Source organism: Emys orbicularis, chromosome 19 (assembly GCF_028017835.1).
Source record: "Emys orbicularis isolate rEmyOrb1 chromosome 19, rEmyOrb1.hap1, whole genome shotgun sequence".
Taxonomy (NCBI): Eukaryota; Metazoa; Chordata; order Testudines; family Emydidae; genus Emys; species Emys orbicularis.
In genome coordinates, this window is record NC_088701.1 from 17,243,505 (window position 1) to 17,265,601 (window position 22,097).

General features: G+C 48.0%; 1 protein-coding gene across 2 annotated transcripts in view; it reads left to right on the forward strand.

Moving 5' to 3' along the window:
* The first annotated feature begins 282 nt into the window (after nucleotides 1-282).
* The window catches only part of CBX5 (chromobox 5), a 56,207-nt gene continuing 34,392 nt past the window's right edge, over nucleotides 283-22,097 (forward strand). Inside the window, exon 1 of one of the 2 annotated variants that reach the window (XM_065419260.1) lies at nucleotides 283-423. In XM_065419260.1, the coding sequence (XP_065275332.1) occupies nucleotides 283-423 (141 nt within the window). Of the gene's footprint in view, nucleotides 424-796; nucleotides 919-22,097 lie in introns of those variants that run through there. The other variant, XM_065419261.1, reaches the window with a different exon arrangement.

The window sequence follows — 22,097 nt, forward strand, 5'->3', positions numbered from 1 at the left end:
ACGTTGAGTTTGACTGGCGGGCTATATTGTCAATTATTCGGTGAGGCGGGAGTGTCGATTACTGTGGGGGAAATAATTAAATGACCTGATTTGTGTCACTAGCACTAGCCCGCGAGCATTAACCCTGTGAAACAGTCCGGACCTGGGCTCCTGCCTGGCAGCGTCACGGGAAAAAGAATAAAGACGCACGAGCCAGCAAGTGCTCATCTGCGCATGCGCCGGGATAAACCCAAGTGAATTCCCATATGTACACGAACGGGGGAGGGAGAGCATTGGCCGCGCATGCGCCGTGTGGGGACCCAGGCGCCTGCGCGCTGGGGGGGCTGTTTTGGCGGGCGGCGGGCGTTGCGCAGAAGCGGCGTCTGCTCTGAGGGCCTGCGAGAAGGGGGAGTCGGTGCCGTGCCGGACCCGCTTCGTACCCAGGTACCCGGTGGGCGGGAGGCTTGCTGAGTTAGGGCATCGGCTTGTTCGGGCGGGAGGACCCCGGGGGGAATAGGGGCTCATTGTATGGAATGAAAGGGGTTAGGGGCGGGCCCGCGACATCTGATGTACAGGCTAGCTGGCCAATGAAGGGGCGGTGGCGGAGTTAAGGTAGTTTGACTGGCAGCACGATGCACCAGTGCCAGCTGCGCAGAAGAGGGAGGGAGCGGTAGCTGTGAGCCACAGCCTTCTCCACCAATGAGACAGCCGTATTGGGGAAGGGGCGGTGCCTTCCGCCCTGACTGACGGCGCGGGGGGCCAACGGGCGCGCGGTGTCTCGGGGAGTGCTCCTGAAGCGCATTAGGGTGGTGCTTCAGCCCGATGGCGGGGTAGCGGGCCAATCGGGACCCGAAGTTGCAATGCCCGCCTATGGACCCCCTGAGGTGGGGGTTGGGAAATGGGGCGCACCCCCAAAGTGCAGAAGGGGACCTGGGAAAGGTAGGGTTCCCTGGCCACATCGTCTTGGGTTCTTGACCCATGCACTGCGCCTTCCTGCAACACCCCCGCTGCTCCCCCTGGAAGCGTCTCTGCTGCTTCTCCCCGGTTGGATTCGCTACACCGCTGTGTTCTGCAACCCCTCCTGCTCCTCTCCTCCCCCCCGATCCCCTGCACTGCCTTGTCCTGTAAATCTCCCCCCCCCGGATCCCCTCCTGCTCCCCCCCCCGATCCGCTGCACTGCCTTGTCCTGTAAATCTCCTTCCCCCCCCATCCCCTCCTGCTCCCCCCCCCGATCCCCTGCACTGCCTTGTCCTGTAAATCTCCTTCCCCCCTCGGATTCCCTCCTGCTCCCCCCCCCGATCCCCTGCACTGCCTTGTCCTGTAAATCTGCTCCCCCCCCGATCCCCTGCACTGCCTTGTCCTGTAAATCTCCTTCCCCCCCCCCGATCCCCTCCTGCTCCCCCCCCCCGATCCCCTGCACTGCCTTGTCCTGTAAATCTCCTCCCCCCCCCGATCCCCCCCTGCTCCTCTGCTCCCCCCCGATCCGCTGCACTGCCTTGTCCTGTAAATCTCCCCCCCCCCGGATCCCCTCCTGCTCCCCCCCCCGATCCGCTGCACTGCCTTGTCCTGTAAATCTCCTTCCCCCCCATCCCCTCCTGCTCCCCCCCCCCGATCCCCTGCACTGCCTTGTCCTGTAAATCTCCTTCCCCCCTCGGATTCCCTCCTGCTCCCCCCCCGATCCCCTGCACTGCCTTGTCCTGTAAATCTCCCCCCCCCCCCGATCCCCTCCTGCTCCCCCCCGATCCGCTGCACTGCCTTGTCCTGTAAATCTCCTTCCCCCCCCATCCCCTCCTGCTCCCCCCCCCCCCCATCCCCTGCACTGCCTTGTCCTGTAAATCTCCTTCCCCCCTCGGATTCCCTCCTGCTCCCCCCCGATCCCCTGCACTGCCTTGTCCTGTAAATCTGCTCCCCCCCCCCGATCCCCTGCACTGCCTTGTCCTGTAAATCTCCTTCCCCCCCCCCGATCCCCTCCTGCTCCCCCCCCCCCCGATCCCCTGCACTGCCTTGTCCTGTAAATCTCCTTCCCCCCTCGGATTCCCTCCTGCTCCCCCCCCCCCCCCGATCCCCTGCACTGCCTTGTCCTGTAAATCTCCTCCCCCCCCATCCCCTCCTGCTCCTCTGCTCCCCCCCCCCCGATCCCCTGCACTGCCTTGTCCTGTAAATCTCCCCCCCCCCCTCGGATCCCCTCCTGCTCCTCTGCTCCCCCCCCCATCCCCTGCACTGCCTTGTCCTGTAAATCTCCTTCCCCCCTCGGATTCCCTCCTGCTCCCCCCCCCCCCCGATCCCCTGCACTGCCTTGTCCTGTAAATCTCCTCCCCCCCCCCATCCCCTCCTGCTCCTCTGCTCCCCCCCCCCATCCCCTGCACTGCCTTGTCCTGTAAATCTCCCCCCCCCCCCCTCGGATCCCCTCCTGCTCCTCTGCTCCCCCCCCATCCCCTGCACTGCCTTGTCCTGTAAATCTCCTTCCCCCCTCGGATTCCCTCCTGCTCCCCCCCCCCCCGATCCCCTGCACTGCCTTGTCCTGTAAATCTCCTCCCCCCCCCCGATCCCCTCCTGCTCCTCTGCTCCCCGCCCCCCGATCCCCTGCACTGCCTTGTCCTGTAAATCTCCTTCCCCCCCCCTCGGATCCCCTCCTGCTCCTCTGCTCCCCCCCCCCCGATCCCCTGCACTGCCTTGTCCTGTAAATCTCCTTCCCCCCTCGGATCCCCTCCTGCTCCTCTGCTCCCCCCCCCATCCCCTGCACTGCCTTGTCCTGTAAATCTCCCCCCCCCCCTCGGATCCCCTCCTGCTCCTCTGCTCCTCCCCCCCCCCGATCCCCTGCACTGCCTTGTCCTGTAAATCTCCTTCCCCCCTCGGATCCCCTCCTGCTCCCCCCCCCCCCCGATCCCCTGCACTGCATTGTCCTGTAAATCTCCTTCTCCCCCCTCGGATCCCCTCTTGCTCCTCTGCTCCCCCCCCGATCCCCTGCACTGCCTTGTCCTGTAAATCTCCTTCCCCCCCCATCCCCTCCTGCTCCTCTGCTGCCCCCCCCCGATCCCCTCCTGCTCCTCTGCTGCCCCCCGATCCCCTGCACTGCCTTGTCCTGTAAATCTCCTTCCCCCCCCCCCCTCGGATCCCCTCCTGCTCCTCTGCTCCCCCCACCTCCCCCCCGGTCCCCTGCACTGCCTTGTCCTGTAAATCTCCTTCCCCCCTCGGATCCCCTCCTGCTCCTCTGCTCCCCCCCCCCCCGATCCCCTGCACTGCCTTGTCCTGTAAATCTCCTCCCCCCCATCCCCTCCTGCTCCTTTGCTGCCCCCCGATCCCCTGCACTGCCTTGTCCTGTAAATCTCCTTCCCCCGCTCGGATCCCCTCCTTCCCCCCCCCCCGATCTCCCCTGCTCCTCTGCTCCCCCCCCCGATCCCCTGCTCGGATCCCCTCCTGCTCCCCTCCAATCCCCTGCACTGCCTTGTCCTGTAAATCTCCTTCCCCCCCTCGGATCCCCTCCTGCTCCTCTGCTCCCCCCTGATCCCCTGCACTGCCTTGTCCTGTAAATCTCCTTCCCCCCTCGGATCCCCTGCTGCTCCCCCCTCCTCCATCCCTCCCCCATCCCCTGTATCACCTGGTTCTCCATCCCCCACCCCAAATCCCTTGTAAGCCCCTCGCTCCTTCTCCCCCCCGATCCTCTGCACCCAGTCCTGCAGACTGCCCCCCTCCCGAATCTCCTGCAACATCCCTCATTGCACCCCCAGAATCCTCTCCTGCTACTCCCTACCCCTTGGATCCTCTGCACTGCCCTGTCCTCCAGCCCCCCACCCCCACCTCCTCCTGGATACCATCCTCTGGGATCCCCCTCAAATCCCTTTCCCATCCATTTCCCTGTCCTGCAGACCTTCCTCTGGGGTTCTCTGCAACTCCCGCCCCCGATGTCTCTCCAGATCCTTTGCAACAGCCCCTGGACCGTCTGTGCTGCCCTGTTCTGCAACCTCCCTGGGATCCCAAATCCCCTGAAAATCCTCCCCTCCAACCCTCTGGACCCCCTCCCCACTGGGTTCCCTGCAACATCCTCCTTCCTACTGCTTAGTCCCTCCTAGATCGCCCGTAAATCCCCCTCTGCAAAATTCCTGCTACTCCTGATCTCCTGCAAACCTCCTGGCATGCACCCTCCCCCCCCAAATCCCCTGCAGCCTCCCCCTGTCAACCTCTTGGATTCCCTGCACTGCCCTGTCCAAGATCCCCTGTAACTGCCCCCCCCTCCAGATTCTATACAACTTCCCCCACCAGTTGCCCATCACAGATCTCCTGTAAACTCCCCCCCCCCCCCCAATCACCTGCCACACACCCTCGTGCTTGTCACTCCTCCCTGGGATCTCCTGCATCCTTCCCCCTCTGAGATTTCCTGCAACTCCATCTCCCCTGCTACCCTCCCACAGCCCTCCTTGTTGTCTGCCCAGATCTCCTGCAAACATACCCCTACAGCCCTCCTCCCTTATCCCCTGCAAAAACTCCCCCCTGCAGCCTTCCTCCTCCTCCTGAGGCTCTCCCATCTCTCTCTCCCGCAGCCCCTGAATCCCCCTCACAGTCCTTCCTCTCCCCTCAGGATCCCCTGCAACTGCCCACCCACAGCCTCCTGATTAGGGGGGCTACAAACTCCACTCTGCCCTTCTGCCTGCTCCATGATCTCCAGCAGCCCCTTGCAAACTCCACTGAGCTTTTTAGCCCTCTCCAGTATTCTTTGCAAACCTCATGGATGTTCCTAGTCCTGCAACCTCCCACCACATCCCCTATCTCTAGAACCGTCACAGTAGGCCTGCTTCCAGCCTTGCAAATCCCTCTGTAGCCCTGCTTGGGATCTTTTGTGAACATCTTCCCCCACTCTCATTTTTCATTTCAAAACCCCGATGTTCCCAGGATTTCACCTGCAAACCCCATATTGCTCCCAGCCTTGCAATCCTGCGGCTTCTCTTGTGCCTATGCGACCTCCCAGCCCTGCAAATCCCTGTTGACACCCCTCTTCCTCCCAGTGCTCTCTTTATTTGTAGTTGTACCCCTCCCCCCCATGTTTCATGCCTTCATTTCACATCCAAATCCAGTTTGTTGTTAAGTCTTCAGAGCAGTAATCCTGTCTTATGAGCCCAAACTCTGCCACATTCATTCAGGTTTCCTCCCATCCAAGGGCTTTCCTCCACTGCAACCCTAGATAAATACTGTATGCCCCATTATTGGCCCAGCTACAGAATTGGGAATAAGGTAGAACCTCAGAGTTAGAAACACCAGAGTTACAAACTGACCAGACAACAACACACCTCATTTGGAACTGGAAGTACACAATCAGGCAGCAGCAGAGACAAAAAATAAAAAAAAAAGCAAATACCGTACAGTGTTAAACGTGAACTAAAAAAAAAGGAAAGGAGCATTTTTCTTCTGTCATAGTAAAGTTTCAAAGCTGTATTAAGTCAATGTGCAGTTGTAAACTTTTGAAAGAACAACCGTAATGTTTTGTTCTGAGTTACGAACATTTCTGAAAAAAGAACTAGGAGTTCTTGTGGCACCTTAGAGACTAACAAATTTATTTGAGCGTAAGCTTTCGTGGGCTAAAGCCCACTTCAGTTATTCAACAAAAAAACTTCAAAAACAGACTCCAAGGAGAAACTGAAGAACTGGAATTAATTTGCACCATTAAATTAGGCTTGAATAAAGACTGTGAGTGGATGAGTCATTACCAGGAGCGCCGCCAGCTTTTTTGCCGCCCTAGGCGGCGGAAGGTCCCGCCCCCGAAATGCCGCCCCCGACAGAGGCAGCGGAAGATTCGGTCGCCGCCCCACAAATGTTAGCGCCCTAGGCGACCGCCTAGGTCGCCTAATGGGTTGCGCCGGCCCTGGTAATTACACAAACTAAACTATTTCCCCATGCTAATTTCCCCCCTACTGTTACTCACACCTTCTTGTCAACTGTTTGAAATGGGCCATCCTGATTATCACTACAAAAGTTTTTTTTCTCCTGCTGATAATAGCCCACCTTAATCAATTAATCTCATTAGAGTTGGTATGTCAACACCCATTTTTTCATGTTCTCTGTGTGTGTGTGTGTGTGTGTATATATATATATATATTCCTACTGTATTTTCCACTGCAAGTATCTAATGAAATGGGCTTTAGCCCATGAAAGCTTATGCTCAAATAAATTGAAATTGGTTAGTCTCTAAGGTGCCACAAGTACTCCTCGTTCTTTTTGCTGATACAGACTAACACGGCTACCTCTCTGGAACATTTCTGAGTTATGAACAATCTCCATTCCTAAGGTGTACGTAACTCTGAGGTTCTACTATAATAGTTTCCAGTCATGTTCACAACATTCTTGGTTTTGTATACACCATGATTCCACAGTGCACTAAAGTGTCCCGGGACATGGTCTTGTGCACTGTTATGGTATTTGAGTTTGCACATGTGAAAATTAATCCGGAATAAGATAGGATGTGAAGTTACAGTGGCTCATTATAACTATCTGTAAACCACTAATTCTTGTGTCCTATGACTGTAGTGGTGTTAACTGCCCACTTCACTTTGAATGGTCTCTTGCAACATGTGTTAACTCTTTATCTGTTCCACCCTTGTATTTAGCTATAACACTCTCAGTACCTTTCCCAGACCTGAAGAATAGCTCTGTGTAAACTTGAAAGGTTGTCTTTTTCATCAGCAAAAGTTGATCCAATAAAAGAGACTACCTCACCCATCTTGCCTGTCTAATATCCAGGGACCAATATGGCTACAACAACACTGCAGTTTACTGTGGGTTAACTATTCCTGATTAACTTCATGTCTAGATGCACTTATTCCAGAATAAGTGTACCTTGTTCTGAATTAGTTTAAACATGAAAAAGGCATGCTTATTCTGGAATAAGTATCTATATAGAGAGTTAATCCACTTTAAATTCACACACACTCTACCTTATTCTGGATTAACTTTCATGTATGGATACAAAGCTAGTAGCAACAGAAGGGGCAGATGGGATTTGGACCTTTGTCTGTTGTATGCTATAGCATGGTGGTTTTACACTTGTTTTCCTCTGTGGGCCACTACATTTCAAATAGAGGTGTGGACCCCTTTGGAAATCTTAGACATAGTCTGCGGACCCCAGGTTGAAAAACACTGTTCTATGGTTATAACAACCTTTCGTGGACCCCTTAGACATAGTCTGCAGACCCCCGAGAGTCCGTGGACCACCAGTTGAAAACCACTGCTGTAGCAGTTACCATGCTTGGGCACTCAGATACATGTTACTGCTCTATATGTAGCAAGATAAAATCAAGCTTTAACCCTGTATGTAAATAAAAAGTATCTGGATGTCTTTGACTGATTTTTACCACTCTTGTAACTGTATAATAAAGCAAACTGTATAATAAAGCCCACTTCAGTTATTCAACAAAAAAACTTCAAAAACAGACTCCAAGGAGAAACTGAAGAACTGGGATTAATTTGCACCATTAAATTAGGCTTGAATAAAGAATAATAATAATTATTATTTATTTATTTTTAATTTCATACTGATTGTCTGAATTCTTATTAACTCTTCCTTTGCCCTTGCCTCCAAAATTGGTCTATGTGGCAATATTGTCCAGGTATCTAATGAGGGACTCAGAGAGCCTTTTCCTCCCTCTGAAGGAAGGCAGGATTTCAGAACCTGATGAACCAGTTACCTGCTCTTGTTAGGCAAATCCTATGCTTGAGAGTTTCCTTTGAGGAGACTGTATTCTGCCCACCTATTTCAGAACAAGGGGCAATGAGAATTTAATGGTGGGAGTGGTATTCCTTACTGAAATACTGGGTTTATTTCTTACCTCCACTGTCTAATTACCATGATGTTTGGAAACCAAGTTATATACACACGCACATGTTAAATTAGACCAGGTAACTGGAGCCTATGCTTCAGAACTTACCGTTGTGTAATTTTCATTTCTGTATGCCTAAGTACTTGTATGGCTCTCATCACCCTGGTATCTGAGAACTTCCTAATACAATAACAGCCAGATTTGCTTGTTTTAATAACTGTCCAATGCTATTTTAAAACATATTACTAAATATGTTTGTATCCCTGCACTGTGTGTTAGTTGTATATCCTGAAGCAGAGAGAGCCCTTGTAATTTAAAACGCCTGAGCTGCAGATTGGTAGTGGTGGTTTTATTTAACAGTCTGCTTGGTATAAAGACTAGACTAAACATGTTACTGTTGCAAATGTTAAGCCACTTGCTTGTTTCGGTTTGAGCTGTAACTAGTTTTCATCCTCTTACTATTGGTTTAACCATCTTCTCTAAGGCTTCCATGTCAGTCACTTCTCAGCAAGATGGCTGCCACCAGCTTGAGTTTCAGAAATGGCAATTTTTACTTCAGATTTAAACCCAGTTGCCGATTAGTCAGAGCAGTAATTTTGGGGAAGGGGCTAGGATCTTTGAACTCAGAAAGGAGGCATACTTCCCCAATTGATCTCCTAATCCTAATAGCATTTGTTGGTATGTGTTGTAATTACTGTTCACGTAAAATGAGAGAGTAGCTCCATAAAGCATTCAGATACATTTTAGCTTCAACATGTTGGAAGTGGGGCTACTTTTGTGCATCAGAGCTCGTTAGAATAAAGCAGCTACTTTAGAAATTTGTAGATAATTCTGATTTTTATATTTAGCATGCTTTTTATCCAAAGGGAACTATAATGGATATTGCAACAACATGCACTCATATATATATATAGAGAGAGAGAGAGAGAGAGAGAGAGATGGTGTTGTTACCATATGCAGCAAATGTTTCTTTACCAGACACATACTTGGATGTTTTTCATTGCTTGTAACTAAGGGCAAAGTTAGAAGTCTTCATGAGTGGAGAAATTATGATAAAGTTCTGGCCCTTATCTTGTACCAACCACTCTCAAAATCTGCATAATTGCAATGCTAAATTTTACATTAAGGGAGTTCTAGTACTGCAAATGCAACCAAGTTTGCCTGACACAATGTAACACCATTTCATTTGTAGTGCAGATGGGACCTTACCAGTGGCTTTAACATGATACGGGGACCTCTACTATAACCTCCCTTAGGGCAGATCTACCCTACTGCTTAAGTCGATCTAACTTACGTTGCTCAGGGGAGTGAAAAAGCCCCACCCCCACCCCCCCATGAGTGACGCGACTTTTGCGCTGTCCAGTTCACATTGGCTCTATGTCAACAGAAGACACTCTCCAGCCGACACAGCTCACTCTTCTCACCGAGGTGGAGTAATTATGACAATGGGAGATCACTCTCCCATTGGAATAGTGCGTCTTCACCCGACGCGCTCCAACAGCGCAGCTGTGCCAATGCAGCGCTGTAATGTAGACTTGCCTTCAGCTGGATCTTTTCTAAGCTGAACTGGCCCAGTCTGTTTAATCTCTCCTCACATGAAAGCTGTTCCATGCTCCTCATCATTTTTGTTGCCCTCCTCTGTACTTTTTCCAATTCTAATATATCTTTTTTGAGGTGGGGCAATCAGAACTGCACACAGAATTCAAGGCGTGGGCGTACCACAGATTTATTTAGTGGCATTATGATAATTACTGTTTTATTATCTATCCCTTTTCTCATGGTTCTTAACATTCTGTTTGCTTTTTTGATGCCGCTGCACACTGAGCGGATGATTTCAGAGAACAATCCGCAATGACTCCAAGATCTCTTTCTTGAATGGTAAAAGCTAATTTAGATCCCTTTATTCTGTATGTACAGTTGGGATTATATTTTCCAATGTGAATCACTTTGCATTTATCAACACTGAATTTCATCTACTATTTTCTAGCTTAGTCACCCAGTTCTGAGAGTTCCCTTTGTAACTCTTCACAGTCAGGTTTGGATTTAACTATCTTGGGTAATTTTATATCCTCCACAAACTTTGCCATCTCACTGTTTACCTCTTTTTCGAGATCATTTATGAATATGTTGAACAGCACCTGTCCCAATTCAGTCCCTGGGCTTCACTGCTATTTACCTTTCTCCACTGTGAAAACTGACCTTTTATTCCTACCTTTTATTCCCCATATTTTAATCAGTTACTGATCCATGAGAGGATCTTCCCTCTTATCCCATGACTGCTTATTTGGCTTAAGAGCCTTTGGTGAGAAAACTTTGTCAAAGGCTTTCTGAAGGTCCAAGTACACTATGGGTACGTCTTCACTTACATCCGGGTCCGGATGTAAGCAATCGATTTTCTGAGTTCGATTTATCGCGTCTGGTTAAGACGCGATAAATCGATCCCGGATCGATCCCGGAAGTGCCCCGGATCGATCCCGGAAGTGCTCGCCTTCGACGCTGGTACTCCAGCTCGGCGAGCGGAGTACGCAGCATCGACGGGGGAGCCTTCCTGCCGCGTCTGGACCGCGGTAACTTCGGACTAAGGTACTTCGAATTCAGCTACGTTATTAACGTAGCTGAATTTGCGTACCTTAGTCCGAAGTGGGGGGGTTAGTGTAGACCAGCCCTATATCTACTGGATTATCCTGGTCCACATGTTTGCAGACACCTTCAAATAATTCTAATAGATTTTCCTTTATAAAAGCCATGATGACTCTTCCCCAACATATTGTGTGCATATATGTGTCTGATAGTTCTGTTCTTTACTAGTTTCATCCTATTTGCTTGGTACTGAATTTAGGCTTACTGGCCTGTAATTGCCAGGATCACCTAGAAACTTTTTAAAAATTCAGCATTACATTAGTTATCCGCCAGTCATCGGAGATAAATCTGCCACTTTATCTCAATGGTGTCTTAACTCTGAAGTCTTAACAGGACAATTTAAAATATAGGTAACCATGATTAATTATTTGAACTGGTCAAGTTAGCAAAAACATCCCATCAGTGAACTAATTCAGCATATCAGGTTTCATTTGAAAGGCGTAAGTTTTGGAGATAAATACAGTGCACTCCTTTTATACGAATCACATCCGTCCTGGATGATTTGATTCTTATAAGCAGTTGATTCTTACAAGTGGAGAATTTTATGTTCTTATAGGAATTATTTTGTCCCACTGGTTTTGATCACTAAATGCAGTGGATTCTTATTTCAGCGATTCTTATAAATGGAATGCACTTGATCAGAATTTTATCAAGTATTAGATTGGTTAAAACTGAAAGATTTTAAAAACCGAGTCTACTTTTGGCTCTTCTCTCAGGTTGAACAATAAAAATCCAGGAAGTCAGTTTTGGAGGGGTGTGGGCTGGCCAATTTTCCTTTTAGCTTCTAAGTGCTGCTATATTGAAATAACACTCTTACACAATGTTTGTATCCCAATAACTTGTTTCCAGTAGACTAATTATTGTTTAAAAATCATGAAAACATTTCTATTGTTTTAGGATTTATGAGGACTTTGTTTTGGCAAAATTGAGAGCCAGGTTGGTGGTATTCTGAAAACATGTGGAGAGCAGGGTGAGGGGCAACATTAAAAAAAATTGTGACCTGGCTCCTGCTTAGTTTGGTTTAATAGGGTTGCCAGTTTAAAAGATCTGGCTGTCTGGTTCATGTCTTTTTTTAAGTGAATGGGATGGCAAAGAATAGAGCCCATATTTTTAAGTGAATAAGACAAAGTAGCAAGGTCCTACCTTTCTTGCTCCTGTTTGGTTGAAGCATTTTAATTATACTTAAGGAACTGGGAATTATGCTGAGGGAACTGGGCTTATTTAGTCTGCAGAAGAGAAGAGTGAGGGGGGATTTGATAGCAGCCTTCAACTACCTGAAGGGGGGTTCCAAAGAGGATGGAGCTAGGCTGCTTTCAGTGGTGGCAGCTGATAGAACAAGGAACATTGTTCTCAGGTTGCAGTGGGGGAGGTCTAGGTTGGATATTAGGAAAAACTATTTCACTAGGAGGGTGGTAAAGCACTGGAATGGGTTACCTAGGGAGGTGGTGGAATCTCCATCTTTAGAGGTTTTTAAGGCCCGGCTTGACAAAGACCTGGCTGGGTGATTTAGTTGGGGTTGGTCCTGCTTTGAGCAGGGGGTTGGACTAGATGACCTCCTGAGGTCTCTTCCAACCCTAATCTTCTATGATTCTATGCTTTTCAGCATTTGCAAACAGCATCTATCTACTCTGGGTTGACATTTACACAGAAAGTCCCAATAATATGATGCACAGCTGGAGAAACCATGCAACATTGTCTCTGCAACCTCTACGTTCTGAGGCAATGAGCCTAAATACACTGGGGCCAGAGCACAAGAGGACTACTGTATTCCTACTTCCACAGATTCAATGGCTCAAAAGGCTCATGTGGGGGAAGCGAAGGGGCAGTGGTCGCTCTTCCAGCTCCAAGTTTTTAATGGGAGAGCTACACTCAACAGTATTGCCCTGGCTTAGAGAGAATTCCCTTCTTCCCAAGCTCGCTCCTCGCCCAACTTGCTCTAGTAACACAATGAAAGGGCTTCATATTAAGGATCTTTCTACACAAGAAGTATAACCATGCCAGGAGACCTAGTTAGAACAGGGGGTCAATTCTGTACTTTGGACCAGAACCTAGACAAGGCCTAGGAATAAGGATGTGTATTTAACATGTTAGCTAACTTGTTAAAATTCTAGTGTATATGAGGCATGATGTAGTTTTAGCATGTTAGCTGGTAAAGGCAAGCCCTAAGACTCCCCCTTAGATTCTTACATTTTAAGATCAGAAGGGGCCATTGTGATCATCTGGTCTGATCTCCTGCATGAGACAGGCAGTAGGACTTCCCCAAATTAAATCTTGCTTCATGTCCAAGAGCTGTGGTTGAAGTTGAACATATCCTTTAAATCAAGATTAGATGTTGTTCTAAAAATTTCCAGCACTGGAGAATCCACCACTAGTTGTTAATTACTGAGTGTTAAAAATGTGTGCCTTATCTCTAGTTGGAATGTGCTTAGTTTCAACTTCCAGGCATTGAATTTTGTTATACCTTTGTCTGCTAGATTGAAGAGCACTTTACTACAAATAGGTAATGATATACTGTGATAAAGTCATGCTTTAACCTTCTTTTTGTTAAACTAAATAGATTGAGCTCATTGAGTCTCTCACTGTAACCCAACTTCTCCAATCCTTTAATCATTCTTGTGGCTCTTCTCTGAAACCTCTGTAATTTATCAGCATCTTTCATGAAGTGTGGAAACCAGAACTGGACGCAGGATTCTAATAGCCAAATATGGAGGTAATAAAACCTCCCTACTCCAAGTCAGTCCTCTATTGATACATCCAAGAATTGCATTAGCGTTTTTAAGCACAGAATTGTACTGGAAGCTTATGTTTAGCTGATTTTCCACCATGACTCCCAAGTCATTTTCCTCTTTGCTCTTTCCCAGGATAGAGCCCCCCATCCTGTAAGGATAGCCTGCATTTCTAGACTTTAGTTCCTAAGCCTGTGTTGTTTGTACCTTACATTTGGCCTTATTGAAACACACATTGATTGATGCGCCCACCTTACCAAGTAATCCAGATTGCTCTGTCAGTGATCTGTCCTCTTGGTTATTTACAGCTCCCCCAATCTTTGTGTCATCTGCAGCTGTATCAGTAATGATATGTTTTCTCTTCAGGTCATTGATAAAATATTAAATAACATATGGCCAAGGACTGATCCCTTCAGGACCCTAGTACAATTAATTGTATTATCTTCCTTTAATTCTTTGTTAATCCTGTATCAGTCATAAGAATGGCCATACTGGCTCAGACAAGTGGTTCATCCAGGCCAGTATCCTGCCTTCCCACAGTAGTCAATGCTAGATGCTTGCAGTGGTTCTCAAACTGTGGGTCATGACCCCGTTTTAATGGGGTCGCCAGGGTTGGTGTTAGACTTGCTGGGGCCCAGGGCCGAAGCCCAAGCCCCACTGGCCAGGGGCCAAAGCTGAAGCCTGAGGGTTTCAGCCCTGGCAGTGGGGCTCAGGTTACAGGCCCCCTGCCTGGAGCTGAAGTCCTTGGGCTTTTGTCCCCCAACCCGGGGTAGTGGGGCTCGGGCTTTGGCCCCCTCAGCTGGGGCGGCAGGGCTCAGGTGGGCTCAGGCTTCGTTCCCCCTCCTGGGGTCATGTAGTAATTTTTGTTGTCAGAAAGGGGTTGCAGTGCAATAAAGTTGGAGAACTTTATTCCCGATGTGAGGGAATGAACATTACAGAGCAATTATCAAATGATCCATTGCCTGTCGTCGAGTCCCAAAGTAAGCGATTTGTCAGCCTCCTCAACTAATGAATCTGTGTTACAGTGTAACAGTTTAAAAGAGGATGCAGGTGAAACCACAGCATTACTTGACCTGGATGGCGGTGATAGTCGGCATGGAGAACATCTGTCTAATGGAAATTCCCACTGAAAAACTTCATAGAAGATTCTGATTAGAACTGCTTAAAGAACTTTTTATTTAATTAGTATGAACTTTTGCCTAGTTGATGGGAAAATAACAATGTCAGAGGCTTAGGGGAAACCAGTTGCATCCCTGATTATCTTGCCTGGTAGCCATTGATGGACCTATCCTCCAGGAACTTATCTAATTATTTTTTGAACCCTGTTATAGTTTTGGCCTTCACAAAATCCCCTGGCAATGAGTGCCACAGGTTGACTGTGCTTTGTGTGAAGAAGTACTTCCTTTTGTTTGTTTTAAATCTGCTGTCTATTTAATTTCATTGGGTGACCCCTGGTTCTTGTGTTACGTGAAAGAGAAACTAACATTTCCTTATGCACTTTCCCCACACCATTTGTAATTTTATAGACCTCTATCATGTCCCTCCTCAATTGCCTCTTTTTCTAAATGAACAGTCCCAGTCTTTTTAATCTCTCCTCATATGGAAGCTGTTCCATACCCTTAATCATTTTTGTTGCCCTTCTCTGTATCTTTTCCATTTATAATGTCTTTTTTGAGATGGGATGACCAGAACTGCACACAGTATTCAAGGTGTGGGTGTACCATGGATTTATATAGTGGCATTATGATATTTACTGTCTTATCTATCCCTTTCCTAATGGTTCCTAACATTGTTAGCTTTTTTGACTGCCACTGCACATTGAGCTGATGTTTTCAGAGAATAATCCACCATTATTCCAAGATTCTCATAGACTCATGGACTTTAAGGTCAGGAGGGACCATCAGGATCATCTAGTCTGACCTTCTGCACAATGCAGGCCACAGAACCTCATCCACCCACTTGTGTAACAGACCTCTAATAGCTAATTTAGAACCCATTATTCTGTATGTATAGTTGGGATTATGTTTTCCAAGTTTTCCATTACTTTGCATTTATCAACATTAAATTTCATCTGCCATTTTGTTGCCCAGTCACCCAGTTTTGTGAGATCCTTTTGTAACTCTTCACAATCCGCTTTGGATTTAACTATCTTGGGTAATTTTGTATCTTCTGCAGACTTTGCCGTTTCACTGTTTACCCCTTTTCCAGATCATTTATGAATATGTTGAACAGCACTGGTCCCAGTACAGATCCTTGGCGCTCACTGCTGTTTACTTCTCTACATTCTGAAATCTGACCATTTATTCCTACCCTTTGTTTCCTATCTTTTAATCAGTTATGATCTATGAGAGCATTTTCCCTCTTATCCCATGACTGCTTACTTGGCGTAAGAGCCTTTGATGAGAAACCTTGTCAAAGGCTTTCTGAAATTCCAAGTACACTATATCCACTGGATTACCCTTGTCCACATCAGAGGGGTAGCCCTGTTAGTCTGGATCTGTAAAAAGCAACAGAGAGTCCTGGACTCTCTGTTGCTTTTTACCTTGTCCACATGTTTGTTGACCCTCCTCAAAGAATTATATTAGATTGGCGAGTCATGATTTCCCTTTACAAAAGCTAGGTTGACTTTCCCCCAACAAATTGTGTTAATCTATATATCTGAATTCTGTTCTGTACTATAGTTCAACCAATTTGCTTGGTACTGAATTTAGGCATACTGGCCTGTAATTGCCAAGATCGCCTCTGGAGCCTTTTAAAAATTGGTGTCACATTAGCTATCCTCCAGTGTTCTGGTACAGAAGCTGATTTAAATGTTAAATAGGTTACATACCACAATTAATAGTTCTGCAGTTTCATATTTGATTTTCATTAGAACTCTTGGGTGAATACCATCTGGTCCTAGTGACTTCTTATTGTTTAATTTATCAGTTTGCCCCAGAACCTCCTTTATTGACACCTCAATCTGGGACAATTCCTCAAATTGATAATCTAAAAATAGTGGGTCAGTCATTGCATTATTTTGCCCTGGATGGATGTCAGTCTGACAGGCCTATAATTACTATTGTGACGGTTTGGATCACAGAAACTCCTTTGGGAACTGCCAACTGATGTGCCAAGACTACTTCTGCCCCTGCTTTCCCTGCCAGCTTGGGACTCCAGCACCCTGCCTTGTTGAGCCAGACACACTTGTCTGCTCCAACACAGACCCAGGGTCTGAACCATGTGCCCCAAAGCTGCAGACTTAACTGAAAGCAACTTAAGAAGTGTTCCTATCTTTAACACTCAGACGCCCAACTCCCAATGGGGTCCAAACCCCAAATAAACCTGTTTTACCCTGTATAAGGGGTAAACTGATAAATTGTTGGCCCTCTACAACACTGATAGAGAGATGTGCACAGCTGTTTGCCCCCCCCTCCCCCCAGGTATTAATACATACTCTGGGTTAATTAATAAGTAAAAAGTTATTTTATTAAATATAGAAAGTAGGATTTAAGTGGTTCCAAGCAATAGCAGACAGTACAAAGTGAATTACCAAGCAAAATAAAATAACATACGCAACTCTAAACCTAATACAGTAAGAAAACTGAATACAGATAAAATCTCACCCTCAGAGATGTTTCAGTAAGCTTCTATCACAAACTGGACACCTTCCTAGTCTGGGCACAATCCTTTCCCCTGGTACAGTCCTTGTTCCAGCTCAGGTGGTAGCTAGGGGATTTCTCATGATTGCAGCCTCTTTTGTTTTGTTCCACCCACTTATATATCTTTTGCATAAGGCGGGAATCCTTTGTCCCTCTCTGGGTTCCCACCCCTCCTTCTCAATGGAAAAGCACCAGGTTAAAGATGGATTCCAGTTCAGGTGACATGATCCCATGTCACTGTAAGACTTCATTACCCACTTGCCAGCACACCCGTATACAGGAAGACTTACAAGTAAAACAGAGCCATCTACAGTCAATTGTCCTGGTTAATGGGAGCCATCAAGATTCCAAACCACCATTAATGGCCCACACTTTGCATAATTACAATAGGCCCTCAGAGTTATATTTCATATTTCTAGTTTCAGGTACAAGAGTGATACATTTATGCAAATAGGATGACCACCCTCAGTAGATTATAAGCTTTGTAATGATACCTTACAAGAGACCTTTTGCATGAAGCATATTTTAGTTACATTATGTTCACACTCATCAGCATACTTTCATAAAATCATATAGAGTGCACTGTCACAACTATATCATCCTGTTTTACCCTTCTTAAATATTGGCACATTAGCTTTCTTCCAGTCTGATGGAATTTCTCCAGTGCTCCAAGACATATTTTAAAAATCGACATTAAAAGTCCAGCAAGCTCCTCAGCCAGTTCTTTTAAAACTCTTGGAAGTAAGTTATCCGGACATGCTGATATAAAAAATATTAACTTTAGTAGCTGCTGATTAACATCCTCCTTAGTTACTGTTGGAACAGAAAGTATTTCATCATTATGATTATGGATATATCATCTGGCTTGTTCCCAAATACAGATCAGAATTATATTTATAGTACACTTCTGCATTACTATTGACAACTTGATGTTTATTTTGACTAGCAAACATGAATTAAAACTACAACTTGCCATATTTACAGTAGGATTTCTTACTACCTTCTGTTAGTCTTAAAGGTGCCACAGGACCCTCTGTTGCTTTTTACAGATTCAGACTAACACGGCTACCCCTCTGATACTTACTACCTTTTAAAAACTACATCTCTTTTCTAGTGCAGGCATGGCTTACGATGCAGGCTAACAGGTCTGAATTAGCCTCCCACGTTTTAGGTTAGGGGAGAGACTAGGCTAAAGCACAGCCAGCTAACATGGCTTCAAACATACGTAGACTATCTTAATGGAGCTTTTCAGTTGTGTTACCTTAATTCGATTTAAAAAACACACCTTTTTTGCCTGTCAAGAACAGGACTTTAGGCTACTTTCTAGGTTATGACAGGACTAGCTAACATGATTGTGAAGATTTAAGCTGTGTCTGCACTGGATGCTAAATGGTGTTTGAAATCATGTTAGATAAGGCAAGTTACCTAAGTCGATTTTAAAAAGCACCTTGTTTCTTAATTTAGGAGTTGGTCTGTACATAGTTTAGAAAGTGATATAAAGCAGCTCCCTAGGGTGGAAACGGTTATACGGGTATAAACCTCCTTACATACAGCAATGTCCACATTAGGGGGTTGTACCAGTTTTATTATATTGGTTTCAAAACTAAGGCCTGGTCTACACTAGTAGTGTGCAGGTATACCAGTAGACTATACCATGAAAGTGCTCCTACGGTGGATGCAGCTTATACTGGCAAAACTGTGCCTTTGCCAGGTTATCTAGTCTCCCTCCCACCCACCGAGTGAAATAAGCTGCTTTTGTTGGCATACTGTGCCTACTCTAGGGTCTGTCTGGGATCACATTCTGAACAACGTAGCTGTCGACAAAAGTCTAGTGTAGAGTTGGCTTAGGTGTAAGACAAGGCCCAAGGGTACCTATGAACTTCACAACATTTTGCTTCTGAGCATTCTTAGTAAAATAATTTCCAACAACTTTTGTTAAATCAAAAATATTTTTCAAACCAAGTAGAGGCTCTCGTTTCAGCAAGAACCACATCTATGCCAAGTTTCAAATTGAGCCTGTTTTTGCTGTAGCTTTTATGTATTATTTTAAGGTGGTATTACAATGGGAAAAGTGATTTTTGTCTCTACCATATCTCATACTGCTGAAGAGACCCTGGCCACTTTTCAGCAAATTTCCTTTGGGCAGAGACCAAGCACAGAAAACTTCAGTGAATATTTTTATGAAGTTGTAAGTATGGGAATGTGACGAACTGGGACTGTTCTTAAAGTGGTCTGTGAGTGCTGACAGGGGAGTGTGGCTGGGATGGTCTGCGTTGGGGGATGGGAGAATGACTGAAGGGAAATACCTGAGCCTGTAACCTGAGAACCCAGGAGGGGGCTGGGGCGAGGTGACACCTTTGCCCGGGAAACTGAACAAAGGCTGTGGGAGGGGTCGCTGAAGGGGAGTCGGGGAAGCTGGCTGGGGAGGTGGCTGGAGGCAGGGAGGGCTCTGACCTCTGGAGGGGGCCTGGGGTGCCTGAGGACCCCAAGATGGACCTAACTGAGGGGTATCCTGTTGTCTGTGCCTGCAAGACCTGTCTCGGACTGTATTCCCGTCGTCTAAATAAACCTTCTGCTTTACTGGCTGGCTGAGAGTCATGGTGAATCGCAGGAAGCCGGGGGTGCAGGGCCCTGAGTCCCCCCTTACTCACCGCAGCCGGGGGCTCGCGGCCCTTCAGCCTCGCCAGTTCCAGTTCATGATGCCTCAGCCTCTCTCTCTCTTCATGCTGCCTTTGTCTCTCATTCTCCTCCCGTTCATGCTGCCTCAGTTTCTCTTTCTCCTCCTGTTCATGCTGCCTCAGTTTCTCTTCATGCTGTCTCTGTTGTTCACGATCCTCCAGCTCTCTCAGTTTTAGCTCTATCTCCCATTCCAGCCCATTCCGCTCCACGGATGCTGCGCGTGGCCGGGAGGATCCCCTGCTGGCCGGCGAGCGTTGCCGGGAGGATCCCCTGCTGGCCGGGGGGGTCACTGCGCCCTCGGTATTTGCTGGGCTCCTCCCCACCCTTCCCCTAGGCATAGGAAGGAGGGGTCTCGGGAAGCCCTCAGCAGCCGGCTGACCACTCCCAGATGGGACAGACACTGGGGCCTGCGCTGCATCTGCCAGGCTGCTTCCCTCAGAGACAGGGATCAGTTTATTCGCGCGATCTCCCTTCTCCAGCTGGGCAATGAGCTGTTCTTTGGTGAGCTTCCCAATGCGCACCCCCCTCTGCTTGCACAGCTCCACCAGGTCGCTCTTAAGCCGCTTGGCATACATCTTCCTGCTGGCCACTCACAGGCCTGTGTGCCCACCGCTCCCCACAGTTTCCAGGGAGACTCCTAGTGTGCCAGCCCTTCTCGAGGTCACCACCTCTCTGCCAGGGTCGAGCTGCAGACTCCTCCGCCCCTGGGACCACTCGCTGCGATCCCCCGGGGGACCCTGTTACTGCAAAAGTCCTTCTCGCTGGTCACACACTCCCAGGGGTGATAACCGTCTCTCTCTGACTCCTCAGCACGCCTGGTCCCCGTCAATCCCCCTTCGTTTTACTGCTCTCCAGTCACTTACTGCAGGAAGCGCCGTCCACGGGGTGCAGTAGATCCCACCGCTGCCACCAGTTGTCACGGAGTAAGGGGGGACTCAGGGCCCTGCACCCCCGGCTTCCTGCGATTCACCATGACTCTCAGCCAGCCAGTAAAGCAGAAGGTTTATTTAGACGACGGGAATACAGTCCGAGACAGGTCTTGCAGGCACAGACAACAGGATACCCCTCAGGTCCATCTTGGGGTCCTCAGGCACCCCAGGCCCCCTCCAGAGGTCAGAGCCCTCCCTGCCTCCAGCCACCTCCCCAGCCAGCTTCCCCGACTCCCCTTCAGCGACCCCTCCCACAGCCTTTGTTCAGTTTCCCGGGCAAAGGTGTCACCTCGCCCCAGCCCCCTCCTGGGTTCTCAGGTTACAGGCTCAGGTATTTCCCTTCAGTCATTCTCCCATCCCCCAACGCAGACCATCCCAGCCACACTCCCCTGTCAGCACTCACAGACCACTTTAAGAACAGTCCCAGTTCGTCACAGGGAAAAACAGGGTTTATAGTGGAAAATGTTTTGCAGCATTGATAATTATAGTGTCTGCTAGTCCCAGTTAGAATAACTGCAATCTCTGCTCTGGCTTCCCTTCAAAAACATTTCCATCATTCTGTGCTGGTACAGCTCCACATGTGGAAGCAATAGCGAGAACGCTACTGCAGAAAAGATGCTGTCAGCTGTTGCATTTTAACCAACATGTTGTCTAGTCTTGTTCATTGTAGTAGCTAAAATGCAGGTGGCTGCTTTGCACTAGTGCTCCTACTGTTGCTTCTGCCATGGGGAGCTGACCTGGTGTTCAGGGCCAGTGCTAGCATTTAGGCAAACTAGGCGGTTGCCTAGGGCACCAAGATTTGGGGGTGCCAAAAAGCGGTGTCCCCAATTTTTTTTTTTTTTTACATCGTTCCTACACCCCCTCCCCGAGCGTGCCATTGCTGCTCTACTTCTCCCGCCTCCCAGGCTTGCGGCGCCAATCAGCTGTTTGGCGCCGCAAGTCTGGGAGGGGAGGAGAATTAGAGCGGGGGCGGCATGCTCGGGGAGGAGGCGGAGCAGAGGTGAGCTGGGGTGGGGAGCTGCCGTGGGGGGGCGCCTCAGGGCAGAGGGGGGGAAGCTGCCGCGGGGGGGGGGGCGCCTCAGGGCGGAGGGAGGGGGCGGGGAGCTGCCACAGGGCTGGGGGGCGGGGGGGCGCAAGGTGGAAGTTTCGCCTAGGGCACGAAACTTCCTTGCACCGGCCCTGCTGGTGTTTGAGCAATGGCAGGAAGATATTTTGGTGGGAGAAGGCCTAGTATAAACAGTGGCCCTGGGGCCTGAGCTACATACAATTATTGTACCAGTTTTAACTATTTTGGCTAGGAGTGTGATTTTTTCCTTCTGAAATAGATCGGTACAGGTCCTAGTGTAGACCCATAGTGTTTGTGTAAAGGTGTCTCATGCTGCCAAAGGAGAATATCCATGCCGGTATAACTGCATCTACATTAGGGGGGCTGTAACACTTCAGCTGCAGTGGTATAATATTCGTGTGTTTAGTCAAGGCCTGGTATTCGTAGTCATAAGCAGTGAAACAGCACCATAAAAAATGTGAATTCACCTTATTTATCTCAATTTAGTGGAAATGGCAAGGTCTGGTTGTTCCCCTTTGGAAGTTAATGCTCATGAAAGAGTCACACATCTTGATTCACTAAAATGGGGCTGTAACTCATTTAATGCACACGTCACTGCGAACTTGTAAAACTCTGAAATGCATGTTTAACAC